This window comes from Bombina bombina, chromosome 2 (assembly GCF_027579735.1).
Source record: "Bombina bombina isolate aBomBom1 chromosome 2, aBomBom1.pri, whole genome shotgun sequence".
Lineage (NCBI taxonomy): Eukaryota > Metazoa > Chordata > Amphibia > Anura > Bombinatoridae > Bombina > Bombina bombina.
The window spans coordinates 754881920-754903444 of NC_069500.1; the positions used below are offsets into that span (position 1 = coordinate 754881920).

General features: G+C 36.5%; 1 protein-coding gene across 6 annotated transcripts in view; it reads left to right on the plus strand.

Moving 5' to 3' along the window:
• CELF5 (CUGBP Elav-like family member 5) overlaps positions 1-21525 on the plus strand; it is a 176887-nt gene that overhangs the window by 134038 nt on the left and 21324 nt on the right. For 5 of the 6 annotated variants that reach the window (XM_053700672.1, XM_053700674.1, XM_053700671.1 and 2 more), the window contains exons 5-9: positions 1148-1227; positions 1350-1496; positions 2868-3012; positions 19024-19170; positions 19271-19336. In XM_053700672.1, the coding sequence (XP_053556647.1) occupies positions 1148-1227; positions 1350-1496; positions 2868-3012; positions 19024-19170; positions 19271-19336 (585 nt within the window). Of the gene's footprint in view, positions 1-1147; positions 1228-1349; positions 1497-2867; positions 3016-19023; positions 19171-19270; positions 19337-21525 lie in introns of all 6 variants that reach the window. The other variant, XM_053700676.1, reaches the window with a different exon arrangement.

Consider the following 21525-nt stretch of genomic DNA (forward strand, 5'->3'; position numbering starts at 1 on the left):
AACTGTGTTGGTTATGAAAAAACGGGGAATGGGTAATAAAAGAATTATCTATCTTTTCAAATAAGAACAATTTTGGTGTAGACTGTCTCTTTAAGACTGCTGCTTCTTAACTGCTGTTACCAGGGATCAGGGGCCATTCGGCCCTTGATAATTTGGCCCCTATGTGTGTTATTTTACAATTGACTTTAGGAATAAAAGCTATGTTTTAGCATTTTATATTAGTCTCCTGCCACGCTACTTTTGATTTAAGGTCTGCACTACACCTATAAATATTTGGATATTTTGTTTCTGGAATAACAAGTTTTATCTGCAGATATTTAGTGCTTTCATGTGTGTATCAATGATGGGGTAACCAGAGACTCATAATACTCTGCATGCTAGCACAAACTGAACATTTACTGCATTTATTCATGTATTCTTCATTTAACAACATAAGGTTTGAAAATATTTTGGGGGAGGGGGCATTTGAAGGGATATTATATTCAAAAGCAAAATGAATATGATTACATTTTGAATAGAAACATTGAATTAACAAATCAGATTTTATGATAGATTTTAATATGCATACGCTCAGGAACATGAACGTCTTTAGCCATCTGGCCATAGACTGCTAAAGACACGTGCACGCTGCTAAGCTTCTATCAGCCTACCTAGGTTTACTCTTCAATAAAATATACCAAGAGAACAAAGAACATTTGATAATAGCAGTAAATTGGAAATGTGATTAAAATAGCACACTCTTTCTAAATTATTAAGTTTTAATTTCGACATTAATGTCTGTCCTTTTAATAATTGAGAACTTGGAACATAAATAAAGTGGAAGTGAGTAAACTGAAACTTTCTGAGTAAGATTCCGCTAACTTTAAAGTTAGTTGTTCTCTATACAAGTATAGGTATATTTAGCAGGCAGTAATAACTTATGCTCATTTTTATTATTAGAATGAAATTAGTTAATTTGAGACAAAAGTACCAAGCGTGTGTTTGTTAAATAGTAAAAATATCAGATGCATTCCAATCATGCTGTAAGTTTGGGCCATGTCCCCCGTTTATTATATGACATTATTTATTATTTATTAATTACATTTATTATATAACAGTTATTAGGCTGAGAATCCATTTGTAATTTGTCACTTTCATGTTCTTTCAGGCTGTGCATTTGTCAAGTTCTCATCTCATGCAGAAGCACAGGCAGCAATACATGCCTTACATGGGAGCCAAACCATGCCAGTAAGCCTCTAAACATTAAACTTGCTTTGTCCTTTGATAAAGGAGACCCATATTTAGTGCCTGTGATGGTACAAAGTGTCTTTTCTTTTCGGTATCCCTGACCTTTACACCCCTTTTTGTAGGGAGCATCATCCAGCCTAGTGGTCAAATTTGCAGACACAGACAAGGAACGGACTCTTCGTCGTATGCAGCAAATGGTTGGTCAGTTGGGCATCTTCACTCCCTCCTTGGCACTGCCAATTAGCCCCTATAGCGCGTATGCACAGGCGGTAAGTGTGCTACTTTGCAATGCACCTATTTCATAAGCTTAAGCTTAACCCTACCTACCTTAATGCACCTACTTTATAAGCTTAAGCTTAACCCTACCTACCTTAATGCACCTACTTTATAAGTTTAAGCTTAACCCTACCTACCTTAATGCACCTATTTCATAAGCTTAAGCTTAACCCTACCTACCTTAATGCACCTACTTTATAAGCTTAAGCTTAACCCTACCTACCTTAATGCACCTATTTCATAAGCTTAACCCTACCTACCTTAATGCACCTACTTTATAAGCTTAAGCTTAACCCTACCTACCTTAATGCACCTATTTCATAAGCTTAAGCTTAACCCTACCTACCTTAATGCACCTACTTTATAAGCTTAAGCTTAACCCTACCTACCTTAATGCACCTATTTCATAAGCTTAAGCTTAACCCTACCTACCTTAATGCACCTATTTTATAAGCTTAACCCTACCTACCTTAATGCACCTACTTTATAAGCTTAACCCTACCTACCTTAATGCACCTACTTTATAAGCTTAAGCTTAACCCTACCTACCTTAATGCACCTACTTTATAAGCTTAAGCTTAACCCTACCTACCTTAATGCACCTACTTTATAAGCTTAACCCTACCTATATTGCTTGTAGCCGGTATCCAGGCATATAATGATCAAAATCTTTGTAAGATAAGAAGGATAAGATTATAAGTAAAATAAAATGAACAAGCGACATACATATGTATTGGGGACGGGAAAAAGGGAAGCAGAGATTTGTAGAGAAACCATAAACATCTGCATATAGAGGGAAATATTAGTATAAGCTGGGCTGGCTGGAGTCAAGATCTGAGATGTGAAGCAGAAAAACTGGGAGCTGGATAGACAGACCTGGGAGCTGGAGAGAGACACATTGGACGTCACAGCAAGGAACGATAAACACATTCTCGTCACTGGTTCCCTGAGGCAGAAAAAGATCATCCAAATACTGACGAGTTAATTGTCCTATAGGTTTGTTAGGTTTTGTTGCCACCTAGTGCTCAGTTTATTATATACAGGTATTCTAGTTCCTGTCTTTAAGATTTATAATTTGCACTTGAATGTTCTTAATGCTATGTAGGTCTCAAATAGAAAAGATCATACAGTGCCTTTAGGGCAATCAAAAAGTGCCTTTAGGATGCCCCTTTACAATATATAAATCAGAGCAATTTATACTATGAGGTTTACAATACTACACCAAATGTCCCTTGTTTCCTATAACTAAAGTGCATTTAGCATCTTTTCCAAGGCCATTATAATAACCTTTACATGCTTTACTGCATCCTTTGTTCCTGTAATATGCTGGTCATTCATGTCTTTCTTATCTCCTCCCTCTGTAGTTGATGCAGCAGCAAACAACTGTTCTGTCCACCTCGCATGGTAGTTATTTGAGCCCCAGTGTGGCTTTCCCCCCTTGCCACATTCAGCAGATTGGAGCCGTAAACCTAAATGGTCTCCAGGCCACACCCATAACACAAGCATCAGGTATGTGTAAGAAAAATTAGCCGCTGTCTATTAGCTGAATTAATAGGACAGAAACCTTTGTCTGTTTGCTGACAAGATAAAGGTTCAAATGTTTTGTAAAACTAGAAGGAGAGAATCAGTGATTGAACGAGTTGCTTTGGAAGAAGTGGCAAATAAACATATCTACAAATATGGGCCTAGTTTCCATTGAGGTGTTAAAGTTTGGAAATTGGTGGTAAAATCATTTATCTCCATTAAAGTCTATGGAGAATTCTTATGTTACCACCAGTTTCCAAACTTTAACACTTCAATGGAAACTAGGCCATGGTTAGCAAATATTGTAGGATTTGCATAGCAATAATAAGTATAGTTGGTTGGTAATAATTTGTGAGTTGCTTTATGATAACAGTTTTAGTATATTTTCATTTACACTTCGGTGAAATGTGCATGGCGGTATGGCAAAGTAACTGAAGGCATAAGTAATTGTGAACATGGTAAGTCAATAAAAACAGGCCACTTCAGGAAAGCCCATGGCCCAGAAAATGACAGAAATCCACTCTTAATGCCCCCACACTGATATATCTCTGTTGCCACCACCTAAGACAGTTAAACTGGGAGTGCTATATTTCCCTAAATTAGGCCTAATTTCCATCGAGGTGGAAAAGAGTGAAAACAGGTGGTGACATAAAAAAAATCTCCATAGACTTTAATGGACATATATAATTTTATCACCAGTTTCGACAATTTACAACTTCAATGGAAACAAGGCCTAAGGACATGGCCTAGATTCAAATGAGGTGGTAAATTGTGGAAACAGGTGATAAAAACATTTATCTCCATTAAAACTCTATAGAGATTTTTTATTTTACTACCAGTTTCCAAACTTTACCACCTTAATGGAAGCTGGGCCTAAAGATTGGTAAAAGCAAAATGGCCTATTTTCCATTGCGGTTGTAACTTTTGGAAACTGGTGGTAACATAACAAATCTGTAATGGAAATACATGTTTTTAGCACCAGTTTCCAAAGTTTACCAAATCAATTGAAACTAGGCCAATGTCCATCCATGTAAGGTTGGTTCCATTTAGGTGGTAAAGTTTGCCAAATGGTGATAAAAACCTTTATCGCCATTAAAGTCCATGGAGATTTTTTTATGTTACCACCAACTTCAAAACTTTACCACCTCAATGGAAACTAGCCCTCAATAGAAATTAGGCCTAATTATTTAGTGCCTCCCAAGGCCTAGTTTCCATTGAGGTGGTAAATTGTGGAAACTGGTGATCAAAACATTTATCTACATTAACGTCTAGGGAGAATTTGTATGTTACCATGAGTTTCTAAGCTTTACCAAAAGCCTAGTTTTCATTGAGGTGGTAAATTATGGAAACTGGTCGTAATTTAAAAATTCTCCATAGACTTTAATGGAGATAAAAGTTTTTATCACCAGTTTCCTTAATTTACCACCTCAATGGAAACTAGCAATTGCATTTTAAGATAATCTCCAGTTACTAAGGCCTAGTTTCCATTGAGGTGGTAAAGTGAGGAAGCTGGTAGTAACATGAAAAATCCCCATAGACTGTAATGGAGATAAATGTTTTTATCACTAGTTTCCTCATTTTACCACCTCAATATAAAGTTTGGAAACTGGTTATAAAATCATTTATCTCCATTAAGCTCTATTAAGAATTTTTATGTTACCACCAGTTTCCAAACTTTAACACCTCAATGGAAACTAAGCCTTGGGGGCATATCTATCAAGCTCTGTATGGAGCTTGAAGCCCCGTGTAAAGACTGCTGCTCCATAACCTGTCCGCCTGCTCTTAGGAGGCGGACAGACATCGCCACATTTCAACCCGATCAAATACGATCGTGTTGATTGACACCCCCTGCTAGCAGCCGATTGGCCCCGAATCTGCAGGGGGCGGCGTTGCACCAGCAGTTCACAAGAGCTGCTGGTGCAATGCTGAATGCGGAGATCATATTGCTCTCCGCATTCATCAAGGTCTGTCGGAGCATGGTGTGTGTTAATGGTCTCTTTATGGTGGGCAATAAAAGTAGTTCCCAAACCTGGTTGACTATATCAGCTACATTATAACTTTATAGCGGTTCATTTATTATTATTATTATTATTAATAATAATAATAATACATTTAAGCTCAATCACATCATGCTACCAAGTGGATTATTTTTACAGACATGACTTTCCTGACACATTTGGTGGCAAATACATAAAGTTGTTCAAACATATCCAGTATAAAATATTTTCAGAGACGTGTATTTCATGATATTTCTTGTCTTTCAGTTAATTTGACAGTTTGAGAGTATTTCTTGTGGAAAGCCTATATAATAAAACTCAACCCACAACTGCTCAATAGGCCTATGTTGTTGGAAGATATATCCACAAAAGCAATTCAAAGGAATCCATTATCAACTAGAAAAATATCTTAACCTACACTATCCCAGATACTATTTACCTCAAGATATAATCCCAACACCAGCTGTGATGGTGTACTTTAGTAACTGACAGTATGGCAAGGTAACAGTAAAGGCATGCTTTAGTAACTGTGACTATAGCAAGATAACAGAGGATGTACTTTACTAAGTGTGAGTATAGCAAGGTAACTGTGAGGCTGTACTTTACTAACTATAAGTATGGTAAGGTAACTGTGAGGATGTACTTTACTAACTATAAGTATGGTAAGGTAACTGTGAGGATGTACTTTACTAAGTGTGAGTATAGCAAGGTAACTATGAGGATGTAATTTACTAAGTGTGAGTATAGCAAGGTAACTATGAGGATGTACTTTACTAACTGTGAGTATAGCAAGGTAACGGTGAGGATGTAATTTAATAACTGTAAGTATAGCAAGGTAACTGTGAGGATGTACTTTACTAACTGTGAGTATAGCACGGTAACTGTGAGGATGTACTTTACTAACTGTGAGTATAGCAAGGTAACTGTGAGGATGTACTTTACTAACTTTAAGTATAGCAAGATAACTGTGAGGGAGTACTTTACTAACTGTAAGTAAAGCAAGTTAACTGTGAGGATGTACTTTACTAACTGTAAGTATAGCAAGGTAACTGTGAGGATGTACTTTACTATCTGTAAGTATAACAAGGTAAGTGTGAGGATGTACATTACTGACTATAAGTATGGTAAGGTAACTGTGAGGATGTACTTTACTAAGTGTGAGTATAGCAAGGTAACTGTGAGGATGTACTTTACTGACTATAAGTATGGTAAGGTAACTGTTAGGATGTACTTTACTAAGTGTGAGTATAGCAAGGTAACTGTGAGGATGTACTTTACTAACTGTAAGTATAGCAAGGTAACTGTGAGGATGTACTTTACTATCTGTAAGTATAACAAGGTAACTGTGAGGATGTACTTTACTAACTATAAATATGGTAAGGTAACCGTGAGGATGTACTTTACTAAGTGTGAGTATAGCAAGGTAACTGTGAGGATGTACTTTACTAACTGTGAGTATAGCAAGGTAACTGTGAGGATGTACTTTACTAACTGTGAGTATAGCAAGATAACTGTGAGGATGTACTTTACTAACTGTAAGTATAGCAAGGTAACTGTGAGGGAGTACTTTACTAACTGTGAGTATGGCAAGATAACTGTGAGTATGTACTGTACTAAGTGTGAGTATAGCAAGGTAACTGTGAGGATGTACTTTACTAACTGTGAGTATAGCAAGGTAACTGTGAGGATGTACTTTACTAACTGTGAGTATAGCAAGGTAACTGTGAGGATGTACTTTACTAACTGTGAGTATAGCAAGATAACTGTGAGGATGTACTTTACTAACAATAAGTATAGCAAGGTAACTGTGAGGGAGTACTTTACTAACTGTGAGTATGGAAAGGTAACTGTGAGTATGTACTGTACTAAGTGTGAGTATAGCAAGGTAACTGTGAGGATGTACTTTACTAACTGTGAGTATAGCAAGATAACTGTGAGGATGTACTTTACTAACTGTAAGTATAGCAAGGTAACTGTGAGGGAGTACTTTACTAACTGTGAGTATGGCAAGGTAACTGTGAGTATGTACTGTACTAAGTGTGAGTATAGCAAGGTAACTGTGAGGATGTACTTTACTAACTGTATGTATAACAAGGTAACTGTGAGGATGTACTTTACTAACTGTATGTATAACAAGGTAACCGTGAGGATGTACTTTACTAACTGTGAGTATAGCAAGGTAACTGTGAGGATGTTCTTTACTAACTGTAAGTATAGCAAGGTAACTGTGAGGGAGTACTTTACTAACTGTAAGTATAGCAAGGTAACTGTGAGGATGTACTTTACTAACTGTGAGTATAGCAAGGTAACTGTGAGCATTAGATGGCAGCACTAGATGGCAGCACTATTTCCTTTCATGTAGCGCTCCAGACACCTACTGTACTTAGTATCTCTTCAGCAAAGAATATAATTGGAATGAAGCAAATGTGATAATAGATGTAAACTGAAAAGTTTATTAAAAATATTATGTGCTGTCTGAATCACAAAAGAACATTTTTGGGTTTTATATCCTTTTAATACAGTACTTGATTACTTTTTAGTAACTGGGGGCTCTTGATTAGCAACAATATGGTGATTGCTCAAAAACAGGCTGGTGGGTAAGTCTTGTTAAGTAAATGTGATGGAGTTGCTTAGCAACTATAAGGAGTTGCTTAGTCAGTTACATAGTAACAGTGAGGTCTTGCATAGCAACACTTAGTAATGCTGATGAGTTGCTTAGCAACCATGAAGCATTGCTTAGACACATTGATACGATTACCATCCCTTTTAAAATAAATGCTTATAAATATATATATTTAAGGGGACAGTATGATATACAGTGTGCTAGATTATGTGCTTGTCACAGTTTATAGCTAGAGGGTTGTTGCACAGATAACCCTGTTTCTATTAGTTGCGGATTGTGCTGGATCAAACTGTTGATGGCAATTAAGTTACTGGCAGCTGCATTGTGACAACTCCTAAGTAATAGTGACAGTTATTAATTTTTATGGGAGTAGCTATGCAATAACACCAGGGGCAAGATTACATACGCGGCATCGCCCACAAAAGCCGGCGATGACGGTTTTTACACGGTTTTGGTATCACATATACAGAGCCATTTATAAATGCGGCGCGTATATTTCACCCGTCGTCCGCAATTTTTACTCCCTTAAGATAACATAGAACCACGTCGCAAATCGGTATCTCATATTCAGCGCAAGGACTTACGCATCGAAAATTGAGAAATTTTACTCCATTTTCCCCTTGCCACATATAAGCAGGTGCAGCAAGCCTTACGCTGAAAATGTGAGCACCGTAACTCCCATAACTGCCTGAAAATATTAACTAACACCTAACACATGGGCAATATCTATCTACCTGTCAACCACAATCCCCCACCGAAATAACTAATAAAGTACATTAACCCCTAATCCGCCATTAACCCACATCGCAATAAACCTAATAAATGTATTAACCCCTAATACACCATTAACCCACATCGCAGTAAACCTAATAAAACTATTAACCCCTAATCCGCTATTAACCCACATTGCAATAAACCTAATAAAACTATTAACCTCTAATCCACCATTAACCCACATCGCAATAAACCTAATAAAACTTTTAACCCCTAATCCGCCATTAACCCACAACGCAATAAACCTAATAAAACTATTAACCCCTAATCTGCCAAAACCCACACAACACAATAAACCTAATAAAGCTAATAACTCTATTAACCCCTAAGCCACCAAACCCCCACAACGCAAATAACTAATAAGTTGCAATTAAAATAAAAATGCTAACATTACTTAAAAAAAAATTGAAAAAATGATATTAATCTAAGATTACAAAAAATAAAAAAGTCTAACATTACATAAAATAATAAACCAAATTATCAAAAATAAAAAAATTAAACCTAATCGCTATGAAAATAAAAAATCCCCCCAAAATAAAACACCCCCTAATCTAATACTAAACTTCCAATAATCCATTAAAAGGGCTTTTTGTAGGGCATTGCCCTAAATTAAACTGCTCTTTTACCTTAAAAAAATACTAAGTCCCCCCTCTAACAGTAAAACCCACCACCCAACAAACCCTCCAAATTAAAAAAACCTAACACTAAAAAATCCTAAACTACCCATTGCCATGGCATTTGTATGGGGCATTCAGCTCTTTTAAGAGTGCCCAATAAATCCCTAATCTAAAAAAAAAAATCCTAACTCTAAGACCCAAATAGGTACTCACCGTTCCTGGAAATCTTCTTCCAAGCAGCCGACATCTTCTTCCAAACGGGGACCACTTCCTCCTTCATCCAGGACCAAGATGACAAGGAGAGCAGATAAACACGGAGCAGGACCGGCAACTGTGGAAACATGGAGCGTGGAAGATCCTCTTCATACGATCGACGCCGTGCACTGAATAGTGAATTCAAGGTATGTGTTTAAATATGGCATTTTTATGGCTGATTTGAACAGCCAATAGGATTTCAGTAGCTCTCATCCTATTGGCTCTGCGCTCATCTCCGCTCCGTGCCAGCTTGGTCCTGGATGAAGGAAGTGGTCCCCGCTTGGAAGAAGATGTCGGCCGATTGGAAGAAGATTTTTTAAGATTAGGGACTTATTGGGCACTCTTAAAAGAGCTGAATGCCTTTTTAAGGGCAATGCCCATACAAATGCCCCTTTAGGGGCAATGGGTAGTTTAGTTTCTTTTAGTGTTAGGTTTATTTATTTTGGGGGGTTTGGTGAGTGGTGGGTTTTACTGTTAGGGGGACTTAGAATTTTTTTTAAATACAAAAGAACTGTTTAAGTTAGGGCAATGCCCTACAAAAAGCCCTTTTAAGGGCTATTGGTAGTTTAGCATTAGATTAGGGGGTGTTTTTATTTTGGGGGGGCTTTTTTATTTTCATAGGAATTAGGTTTCATTTTTTTATTTTGGATAATTTTGTTTATTATTTTCTGTAATGTTAGACTTTTTTATTATTGGTAATTTTAGATTAATTTATTTTATTTAATTTTAGGTTTAGGATTTTTTATTTTAATTATAATTTAGTATTTTATGTAATTTGGGGTTAATTTAGTGGGTGTTAGGTTAGGGGACTTAGTAATTAAATTAGTTACTTGCGTTGTGGGGTTTGGCGGATTCGGGGTTAATACATTTATTAGGTAGTTTGCGATGTTGGGGTTGGCGGATTTAAGGAGTAATACTTTTACTAGGTAGATCGCGATGTGGGTGAATGGCGGATTAGGGGTTGATAGTTTAATTAGGCATATTGCATTGTGGGGGGGTTGTTGCTTTAGGGATTAATATATTTATTATTTGTTCCTATGTTGGGGGGATTGCGGATATAGGGGTTTTTACGTGTTGGGTTTATTTTTGGGAGGCGGGTTAGACTTTTACAGGACATTTTATATATTTTTTTATTTTCTTAGGCGCCGGCAGTTTCTAAAGTGTCGTAAGTCAATGGCGACTCCAGAACTGTATATTTACGCACATTTCTGGACATCGCTAGTTAATCCGATTTATGGGACTTTATGAACTGCTGGCGCTGTATATGTGATACCCCAATGTGCAACAAGAAATTTACGGGCATTGTGGGTTTCAGCAGTTAGGCTGAAGCTTGCGCCGCATATGTAATCTCGCCCCAGGAGTATTCAATGCTGGTTAGTGGGAGCAGGCTGCGTAAGGTTAATTAAGGTGATGAGCCAGGTCAAAAAGTATTAATTGTGCCTGGGTTTGGTTCAGGTTGGGTTCATGGCAAAAGGGGAGTCAGGTCAGACAGGTTGAATTGCACAGATAGCAGTGAATTACCTGCACACCCCCCTTACACTAACACATATGGCAGTTACTTTGTCACCCGCCTTGTTTGCAAGTGACGCAAAGGCTAGTGCATGTGCAGCATGACTTTTTCTGGCAACACATTTCTGAAAGACACGGACACAGGATGCCTTAAAAATACTGGACATTCTGTAATCTAAGTACTGGTAATATAAGTAGTCGATCATAAACTATTGTTTGGTAATTATCTGCATGTTAACTGCTGCAGATGAGCTGGTCACAGTCAACTATTTTAATTGTTCATTGGCAGCTCATATGACATTTTTTATAGCAGCATAATTTTAAAGGCAAGAACAGAATATTTGAAAGCCAGCCTCCCTGTATGTAATTGTGTGCTAAAATATTATATTGTTTGAATGTGTTTTCTTCAAAATATCTTTAAAGGGACAGTCTATTTATAAAAAAATATTGTTCAAAGAGATAGATACTCTCTTTATTACCCATTCCCCAGTTTTGCATAACCAACACAGTTACTGTATATTAATATAAATTTACATCTGTGATTACCTTATATCTAAGCCTCCGCAGACTGCCCCCTTATCTCAGTTCTTATGACAGACTTGCATTTTAGCCAATCAGTGATGCAGTGAGCACAATGTTATCTATAAGGCACCCCTGAACTAGCACTGTCTAGCTGGAAAAAAACTGTCAAAATGCACTGAGATAAGAGACAGCCTTCAAGGGCTGAAAATTAGCATATGAGCCTACCTAGGTTTAGCTTTCAACAAAGAATACCAAGTGAACGAAGCAAATTTGATGATTAATAAAATTGGATGCCCTATCGGAATCATGAAAGTTAAATTTTGACAAGACTGTCCCTTAAAAATACATAATTTTGTCTAATTTTACAAATATTGAGATGTTTTCAGATGTCTGGAATTTCATTATGGACCTGACCAATGTATTTTACATAAGTTTTAATTTAAGTTGGAAAGTATGGTAACTCACAAAACTTATAAAGCAGTTTAGTATCAAAATTATTTATATACTGTATATATATGTAGATAAAGAAACCTAGGATTACACAGACCCAGTAAGATGATTTAAATGCAGTTATTATGGTAGAGGAGGTAAAGAAGGCTATGGCAGGTATTGCAATGGGCAAAGCCCCTGGGCCAGATGGGGAAGAGGGAAATAGTATACAGCACCAAAAAGAGATAGCACACAGGCTCACTAAAGATAAACAATCACCCAACAGGATCGTTTAAGAAACTAGTAGAAGAGTGTAAGGAGCGCCTAAGGGCTTAAGTGTACAAACAGGAAAAGTTTATTATACCAACAGAATATTAAAATAATAAAAAAATTCATAAAAATACAGATTGCAAACAGTGTACAGATAGAATAAGTACAATGGTAGTACATTCACTAAAGAGGAGGATCAGTGCAGCCACTGAGAGAGATGGCTATATAATATAAAAGGGCGTCAGTGACCCTAATCCTCTATAAAAAAGAAAAAGAAAAATGTGGATGAAAAAAGGAAGAGTGGATATCCAAAAAAGATGTACAATATTAAGTCCTGAAAAAATGTATATGTTTCGGAAAAAAACGCATCATTATAAGTGTCCAAAAAGAGAAAAAATTATATAGAAAATTATAAATAATAATACTATATAATACGAAGTGTGTAAAGGTGTAAATGAAGTAACGTTTCTTATGTGAATAGTTCTCCTAGTATTTCTTAGTCACATTGACACAAAGGTAACCTGTAAAAAGAACATAAAGAAAAAATGGTGCAGTACCCAAGGAGACAGACCTGCCTAATAGAAAGTAGGCTTATCGGGTCTTCTCCCAGACAGGAAACTGGAACTGATAGTCTAACAGTGTTGACGCGTTTCAGCCTTAAACAAGGCCTTTCTCAAGACAGTATCAGCAAAGAATAGAGAGAGCAGAACATATAAAGAGGATTTTAACCTATTACAGACCTTTGCTGAAAAAAACACAAAAATTCTGACCGCCAAAAATATAGACAGTCCTTCCGGTGCCACTAAGACCCAGTTCTGTCACTTCTGTATTCCCAACGTCTGGTTAAACTACTTCCGGTTAACGCATAACGTCATTTCGGTTAACCATGTCTTTTTATGACGTCATTTCCGGTTATCGGGTTGGTACTGATCTGAAGCTTCAGGGTCCATATTTGATTCTGAACATTGCAGATATTTATACGGGCAAAAGTTTAATAGGCATTAAATACAGACTATCTGGATTGTGGTCAAATTTATTAGTGAAATTAGTTATTTCTAATGTATTTTATAATTGTATGGTGTATAAAAAGTCACTTACAAAAAGTATTTTTAAAAACAATCATTAAAATCTATTGGAGAAAATCTTTTAAAAGGATATTGGAAAAAGGTTTTTTATTAAAACATCTTTTATTAGAAAATCACTTTAGAAAGTCTGTAAAAAGATCTGGGCCAGATGGCTTGCCCATGGAATGGTATAAGCTACTACAGAAACAAACGGCAGAAATTTTAACAAAATTATATAATGCTTATTTACTTCAGAGTATTCCACCATCACAGACTGTCTCTGCAGCATGTATAATAGTACTACCAAAGGCAAGTAAAGACCCTTTGAACGTTACTTCGTATAGACCTATATCTCTCCTTAACCAAGACTATAAAATCTTGGCTAAAATTTTAGGAAATAGACTAAAGAACCATTTTCCAAACCGGATACATAACGATAAAACAGGGTTCATTCAAGCAAGATCCTCAGTTAAGAATATGCGGAAGGTGGGGGGGCGGAGCCAACCGCCAAAGCAGCAGGACATGTTCTTGAAGAGCTCCTGAGGACAGTTCACTAAAATGTGCATTTAAGACATCTTAAAAACCTAAACAACTGATGTTTTGTGTTTGACATAATATTGGGATAAGGCTTTTACCCTTGGGGTCCGAGAGAAATCTCACTAAACATACCGCCGACACAGAAGCTGACCAGTGACTATGTTAACAGAGTTTTCGGCACTGCAACTGCATGACGGACTAGCTTAATCTCTAGCTTCCTGCCCAGCTGAGCAATTGTCTATCTGCAGTACTCTCAACATGGAGGTAGACTCAACATCCCTCATCTCACTTCTGGAAGCCCTGAGTAATAAGGCTGATATCCACTTCAATGGCCTGCGGGCCTGCATCTCAGAACTGCGCAAACAAGATGGCGCCGATTCTCTGCCCTCTTGTGACACCTCTGAGCGGAGCAGGATTGAGATCTCACTGTTCACTCCACACTCTCTCCAGAGCACTCAGGAAGACAAGTCAGATCGAGCTGTGGCAAGCATCCCACAGGAATCAGAGAGTTGCTACTCAGTGTGGCCACTGCCTATTGCTCTGCCTTGTATTGCGGTTGGGGTGTCGGATCCCACAAGACATAACCTGATGACCACCGGACACCATCCCCCGGCCCTCTTGCCTCCTTACCTGCGCTCCCCACCTACTCCAGTTGAACATACGGAGGGAGCTGGTGAAGCCGTTCTAGAATCGACGAAGGAAGTAATGTTCCCTAGAGGTCAGCCAGCTGATTTGAGGCGACAATCGAGGTAATCCACCCTCTGCAATGCATTTTGTGAGATCTGTTCTCACAGGCTCGCTCACTGTCCCTGCCATTAGCTGGTTTAGCGTATCTGCACAGTGGCGAACCTCTTCATCTCACCCCTCCGGATCACTTCAGGCACACAGAAGTGGAATCGGCTAAAGCATTTCCCCAAAAGAGTAATCTGGTCAGCCATCTTACCAGCAGGGTTCATTTCTCCCATGTATGAAGACGTCTTAGTCGGAACACTGCTGATACAGCATTTGTAATTGTCTCCTATGCTCTTTATTGCCCTAATGTGTCACGGAATACGACTCCTCACCCTGACCCACTATACCAATCCTCATGGTGAAGATTTTTTTTTTCCTGTTTCCCGTCTGGACTAGACCCACTATACTTTTTAATCAAGGATGTAGAGGCACCTTTTATCCTACAGGACAAAATACATGATTCACAGGGCAGTTTCCTGACACACTGTAGTTTATTTTTCCTCAAACAAGCCTAAGGAAAGGGGGATAACTTAATAACCTAGATATGTCCCTACCAGACTAGATATACTGCACTTATATCTAATAAACTCAATCTTTTTAAGTTTTAACTAAGCAAACCTCTCACACACTATTATTACATACATGTTGGCATTATCTTATAATATTGTGATAGGTTTTACATAGTGTGTTATGTCTTCTGTTGTTTATGATGCATGTCGCCTATTTGCTGTCTTCAAGCATGTCTGTTTCCTAAGCCCATGTATTTATATATATTCCCCCTGATCACTGAAGCTAGCCTGAAACCACATTACTTTGCTCACTTGTGAGTTACATCCTTGTTGCCTAACTGTTAAGACAGATTGCTTAATTTTCCCTTACATATTATTCTGCTCTGAGGCACATGGTATAATGTGGCATAATAGTTAAGCCCCAACAGGCTCAGTGACATACAGGGTTATTATCCTTACTAAAACAAAATTACATGCCAACCCTTCCTAGTGTTAAATAGGTGGTGGCTTCTGTCTGCAGTACCCCTAAACCAGCAACCTTGTCTCTTAAGGTTTATTATGTTGCATATTCACTATATATTGTAAATATGTTTGATAGATATATATGGAACTAATACTTATAGCTTGTTGTGTATATGTATTACCTTAATGTTTATTCATCTGCCTTTACAAGTAGTTGCCCCTCGAGATTTTTCTTATTGGGTATATCTATAATATCATGTCACTAGCTTTTTCTTCCTGCTGCTCCCATGAGAGCCCCCTATAGTGTTATTGCTTTCTCTTTATATGAGCATAACACCTTATCTAGTTAATTACTTTACTCTGATAAAGCTATGCCCCTCCCGATTTGTTAAATAAATAACAGGTCCTTCCTGTCAAGCCCACCCTTTTACCTATATAATAAGTCCTCCGCTACCTATTCTCCTGTCCTATATGGCTCTGCCCCCCATTCCCTTCCCCATTCCACTTTGAGCGGCTCTTGCCCGCTGCACTCCCTTACCCCTCTCCCCGCTAATTTGGTCCATAAGCGGCCAAACATAAACGAATCCACATTTGCCCCACTTTTACTAGATTATTTAACGTTATAAAGGCTCTTTATGGCAATGTGTAGAATATACTCTATACCTCCCCTTCCCCCATGAAACCAACCCCCCCCCCTTGCTCTTATATTTCTTAAATAAATATTTTATGGTATGTTTATCTATCACAAGGCGGGGTCACTCCTAATCTACATATTATACAAAATATAAAATTGAAGTCTTAATTTTGATAGTCCAAACTCTTCGCTAATGCCTTTAATAAACAGGATTTATATGCCCCTTCTATTTAGCTCTACTGCCTAGTCAACCTCCTTGCTTCTTCATATCACTAGCCAATTATAGCTTCTCCACCCTATTAATAATCTTCATCGAGTACCACTCTTTAAACTCATAAATGCATATTAGGTTGGCATAATTTGTATTGTTGACTTGGCAATATCATGGTATTAGCACTGTATTCTTCTTATCGGTCACTGTTGTTGGATGTGTCACTGTTGTTACATTTGTTTACGACTTCAATAAAACAAAAAAAAATTTGTTTAAAGAATATGCGGAAAGTGCTATATATAGTTAATCATTTCTGGAATTTAAAAAATAAATAAAAATCTTTAGATGCCGAGAAGGCCTTCGATATGGTGGATGGCCATATCTCTTTATCTGTTTAAGGAACTATAACATCCAGGGTCCTTTTATTAAGGTTATTAGCAAGATATACTCGGAACAGGTGGCACACCTGTCAATTAATGGGCTGACATCTGAACAGTTTAAGCTAGGAAGGGGTACTAGACAAGGTTGCCCTCTATCACCCCTTTTATTCAACCTAACCTTAGAACAGTTGGTTATTAAGCTGCGAGATATACCTTTTAGTATTGATATAAATGGAGTAAGACATAATTTATCCTTCTATGCAGATGATATGCTGCTGTTTTTACAGAACTCAGAGACCCATGTAAAGACAATCATGGATTGGATCAGGGCCTTTGGCTGTATATCTGGCCTCAGGATCAACAACAGCAAATCATAAATACTATGGCTTAATAGGAACAGGGATAAGGAAATATTCAATACTCCATTGAAATAAAGAGTCACTTAACATATTTAGGCATTAATATCTCTAGTAATCCAAAGGAATGGTTTAATTTAAACTATGAGAGGATTTTTAAATCTATCGAACAAGATCTTAAACAATGGGAAAATCTGCCAATATTTTTGTTGGGGAAAACTCATCTGATAAAGAAGATGGTGTTGCCCAAATTATTGTATCCAATGAATATGATACCTATACTAGTTACAAACAAAAATATTTATAAAATGTTTAATTATTTTTTGTGCGGGAGGAAAGAAAGCTTGTATCGGCTTAAAAAAACCTCCAGATGCCTTTGGAAAAGTGAGGACTAGGCATAACAAATATACATTAATATAATTTGGCCTCATTAGCAAAAATTGCCATTGATTGGGTGCTATGCACAGAACATTTTTACACAGATTCATTAGACAACTCCCTTTTAGGGGATACATCTAAATCATACTTACTCCATGCCGAATGGAAAGAAATTTCACTGTTAATTGGAAACAACCTCATATACAAATATTTTCTTAAGACTTGGGGCAAACTACACTAAATATTAAGGGTGTCCCATCCGTATTCAGCTTATTTGCCTATTACAGGCAACCCTAATTTTCCCCAGGGTTGAGTCACAAGCGCTTTAAAGAATGGGAAAGAAATTAATCTAAAATGTGTAGGGGATCTTTTATATCCTCAGAATAGAAAACTAAGATCGTTTGTAGAGATAAAATCCAAATATAAGTTACCTGATACTCACTATTTTGCATATTTGCAGGTAATTCATTATATCAAAGAAATTGGGGAAAAACATTGTATATCTTGTAACCACATTGATTGGCTAAAACATTTATAGCTTTTAGTAAAGGAAAGTATACTTACTGTACAATCTACAAAGCTCTGTTCGACTCAAATATAAGCAAACATGGAAACTACAATAAAGGACTGGAACAAAGAAGCTAAAATTAACCTTACAATGAGGGAAATAGATAAAAACCTCAAATTTATGCAAGAAGTTGCATGTGACTCATATTTTAGAGAGTCTCAGATTGAAATACTGCATAGATACTATGTTACTCCAAGGTGTGTCAGTAAATGGATTAACTGCATAACGAGTGTATTAAATGTAAAGGGGCAAAGTCGATGATTTACCAACTTTGGGCTATAGTTCGTTTTTGAATTTCTAAAATGTTAAAGGTAAAGATACAAATTAATTTTATTAATATTGCATATTTAACAGATAGTTTAGTGAAAGGAGAGGGAATAATGTTTCTTGCAACAGTGGTTCTGATAACTAGGAAATGTATTTTGAAAGCATGGTTACTACCCAAAACTCCTAGAGTCAAAGAGATCATATCAGCATTAAGAGACCAATTAACTGTTGAGGTATTTGATGTATTATATGAAAGGGATTTAAGAATAAAGAAATATATAGATAAATGGGGTATCTTTGTCAAATCATTAGAAATCAATGCGCAGAAACAAATTATTTTCCCATTAATGTGTGACCAAAATGTTGTTTGGGGTCAAAAATTCAACTTAAAGGCCCTTCTTGAATAACATGAATCTATGGGGGAATTGAATAAATTGTAATATAAGAAGGATTAACCCTCATCAATAAAATTTAATAATATAATGTATAGAATTACATTATGTGATATAAAAGGGGGAGAAAAGAAATGGGGGTCAGGATTCAGGAATAGTATGGTAGATTGTGAAAACAGTCCAAAATGGAATAATAGACTTATTTACTCAGCCTACTCAAGGTTATACTTATAGATATCACTATGGGACAATAGCGAAGCCCCTTAACTTGGGGAAGTCAAGATGTATGCATTAGCTAAAAATTGTAATGGGATCTGATAATTAAATTTATGTACCTGAATAATTATGTACTAAAACATTGGAAATATGCTTGTACTGTTTATGTCAAATTGCTTAAATAAAAATTATTAAAGAAAAACATGATTTAGTTGTGCTAATGAAGTGCCATAGTAATTATGATATGGAATAACTAAAATTATTTATTATTAATAAACTTTCTCTATCTTGCAGGATTACATTCTCCTCCAGTAATTGGTACTGCAGCTGTTCCTGGCCTAGTTGCCCCATTAACCAATGGATTTCCTGGCCTTGTACCATTTCCCAGCAGCCATCCAGCTCTGGATACAATTTACACTAATAGCATTGTACCATATCCAGGTGAGATTGGCAGACATACAAAATAAATGTTGGTAGAGATAATCTTCATGCTTGGATAGATTCCTTCTGTAACTTTATTGTCCTCCATCTCTTTCTGTAGCCCAGAGTCCTGCATTGACAGTGGAGAGCTTACATCCATCCTTCACAGGGGTACAGCAGTATTCAGGTTAATGTCATCTACTTACTTTTCTGTAGTTTCCATGACATCAGAAAAAAATATTCTAATTCTTGAACACAGAAGTAATGGAATGTACTGTATATCCCTTTGCACAAATATGGAAATAGGAGGAATGTGTGTGATATTCAATAAATTATAAAAACATGTGGAATGGCATTCATATTACAATGGAAGAATTCTTATGGTTTATAGGCTCTTCTCATATTGTTGGGAGTATTGTGTAATGGCACACATACCCTTCAAAAGGACATAGAAGTCAAAATGAAATTTTCATGATTATGATAAGATCAACCATTACAAAAAAAGCTTTCTATTTACTTCTGTTACAAAACTTAATTTTCTCTCTATCATTAAGTTTGAAATGTGGTCTCTTTCCGTAAGAACTCACTGATGTATGGTCAAGAGCATGCACATGTGTTGTGTACCATGTGACAGCACTGGGTGTAGCAATGTTACACAAAAACACCTGTAGAGGGAGCTTTAGCTGCAGCATGAAGTGCTGAGTAACAACAGGGAACACCCTCAACCCTGCCTTCACTTACTATTGTTGCACACATTGTTTGCATGTCTCATATCCAGTGATAAATGCACTGAGTTTGTGCTTAGTTTTCTACATTAAACAGTATTTCTAGGTAAACAGTTGCCATGTTCAATAGGTTAGTTTACCATAGAGTGTACACTAAAGCTTCCTCTAAACATCTAAAATGCTCTAATGCATGTAACACATTATATGATTTTCATTTTGCACTATCAAAAAAATTACATAACGTATCATCATTACTTCCATGTCCCATAAGGACATTATTGAGGTCATTTTAGAGTACAACTACAATAGCAATGTCTACACATATTTTAGCATTTTCTGTAGCTGTGTATTTGTGGAGTAATAAACAGTATGATATTGTAATATAAAATGTTTAATTATGTGTAGTTATAAAACCTTGCCATATACCTTCATTATTTATTTTGTCTCCTTTACCTGCTAATTGTTATTTTTCTAAATTACACTGAGTTTCCAAAAAGTAATGGTTGCAGCCATGTTTGACCATAAGTACCACTAAATACAGTGGGATTTAATTTTTGAGAAATACACAATAAAAATACAATGCAATAGCACTTAGTTTGAATTTGAAATGAGCAGTATGTTAATCCAATTTTTCCCTCCCTCTGTACCATGTGACAGCCATCAGCTAATCACAAAATGCATATACACATATACTGTGCACTTTTGCACATGCTCAGTAGGAACTGAAGCCTTAGATAGTGTTCGGATAAAAAGAATGTGCACGTTTTGATAATGGAAGTATATTGGAAAGTTTTTCTAAATTGCATACTTTGGGCTAGATTATGAGTGGATCGCTTTTGTTTGCGCCCAAACGAGATAGGTTTGTTTCTGCATTTTGCGCGCCATACAGATTTACACTTGCTGGGTTAGCTTGACATGAAGGGTAGGGGAAATTGAAAACAGTTGCATTAAATACAACATAAATACACTTAAAAGTACAGTTACACTCATATAAACATTATCTGATAACATTTAGATAAAAATAAAAAATAAAAACGTTATAAGGGCTTTAAGATATATATAGTACTAGGTGATAAAAAAAAAAGGCTGCAAAGGGCTTTAAAGGGACAGTCTAGTCAAAATTAAATTTCATGTTTCAGATAGGGCATGCAATTTTAAACAACTTTACAATTTTTTTATCATCAAATTTGCTTTGTGCTCTTGGAATTCTTTGTTGAAAGCTAAACTTAGACCGGCACATATGCTAATTTCAAAGCCCTTATCTCAGTGCATTTTGACAAATTTTCACAGCTAGGCAGCACTAGTTCATGTGTGCCATATAGATAACATTGTGCTCACTCCTGTGGAGTTATTTAAGAGTCAGTACTGATTGGCGAAATGAGTGGGCAGTCTGCAGAGGCTTAGATACAAGGTAAACACAGAGGTGTGTGCATATGTATTTATGTAATTATATGTTTTACTGTATATTTACTATACATAATTAACATTACAACGTTCTTCACTTACAGGGTAATGTAATTTGTATTGTAAATACATATTTATATAATTATATACACCTATACCTGTATATCTATTGTACGTTAACATTATCAAATATATATAAAAGTACATAGGAATGTAAAATATGCGTAATGCGCATTGGGGTGTCTGA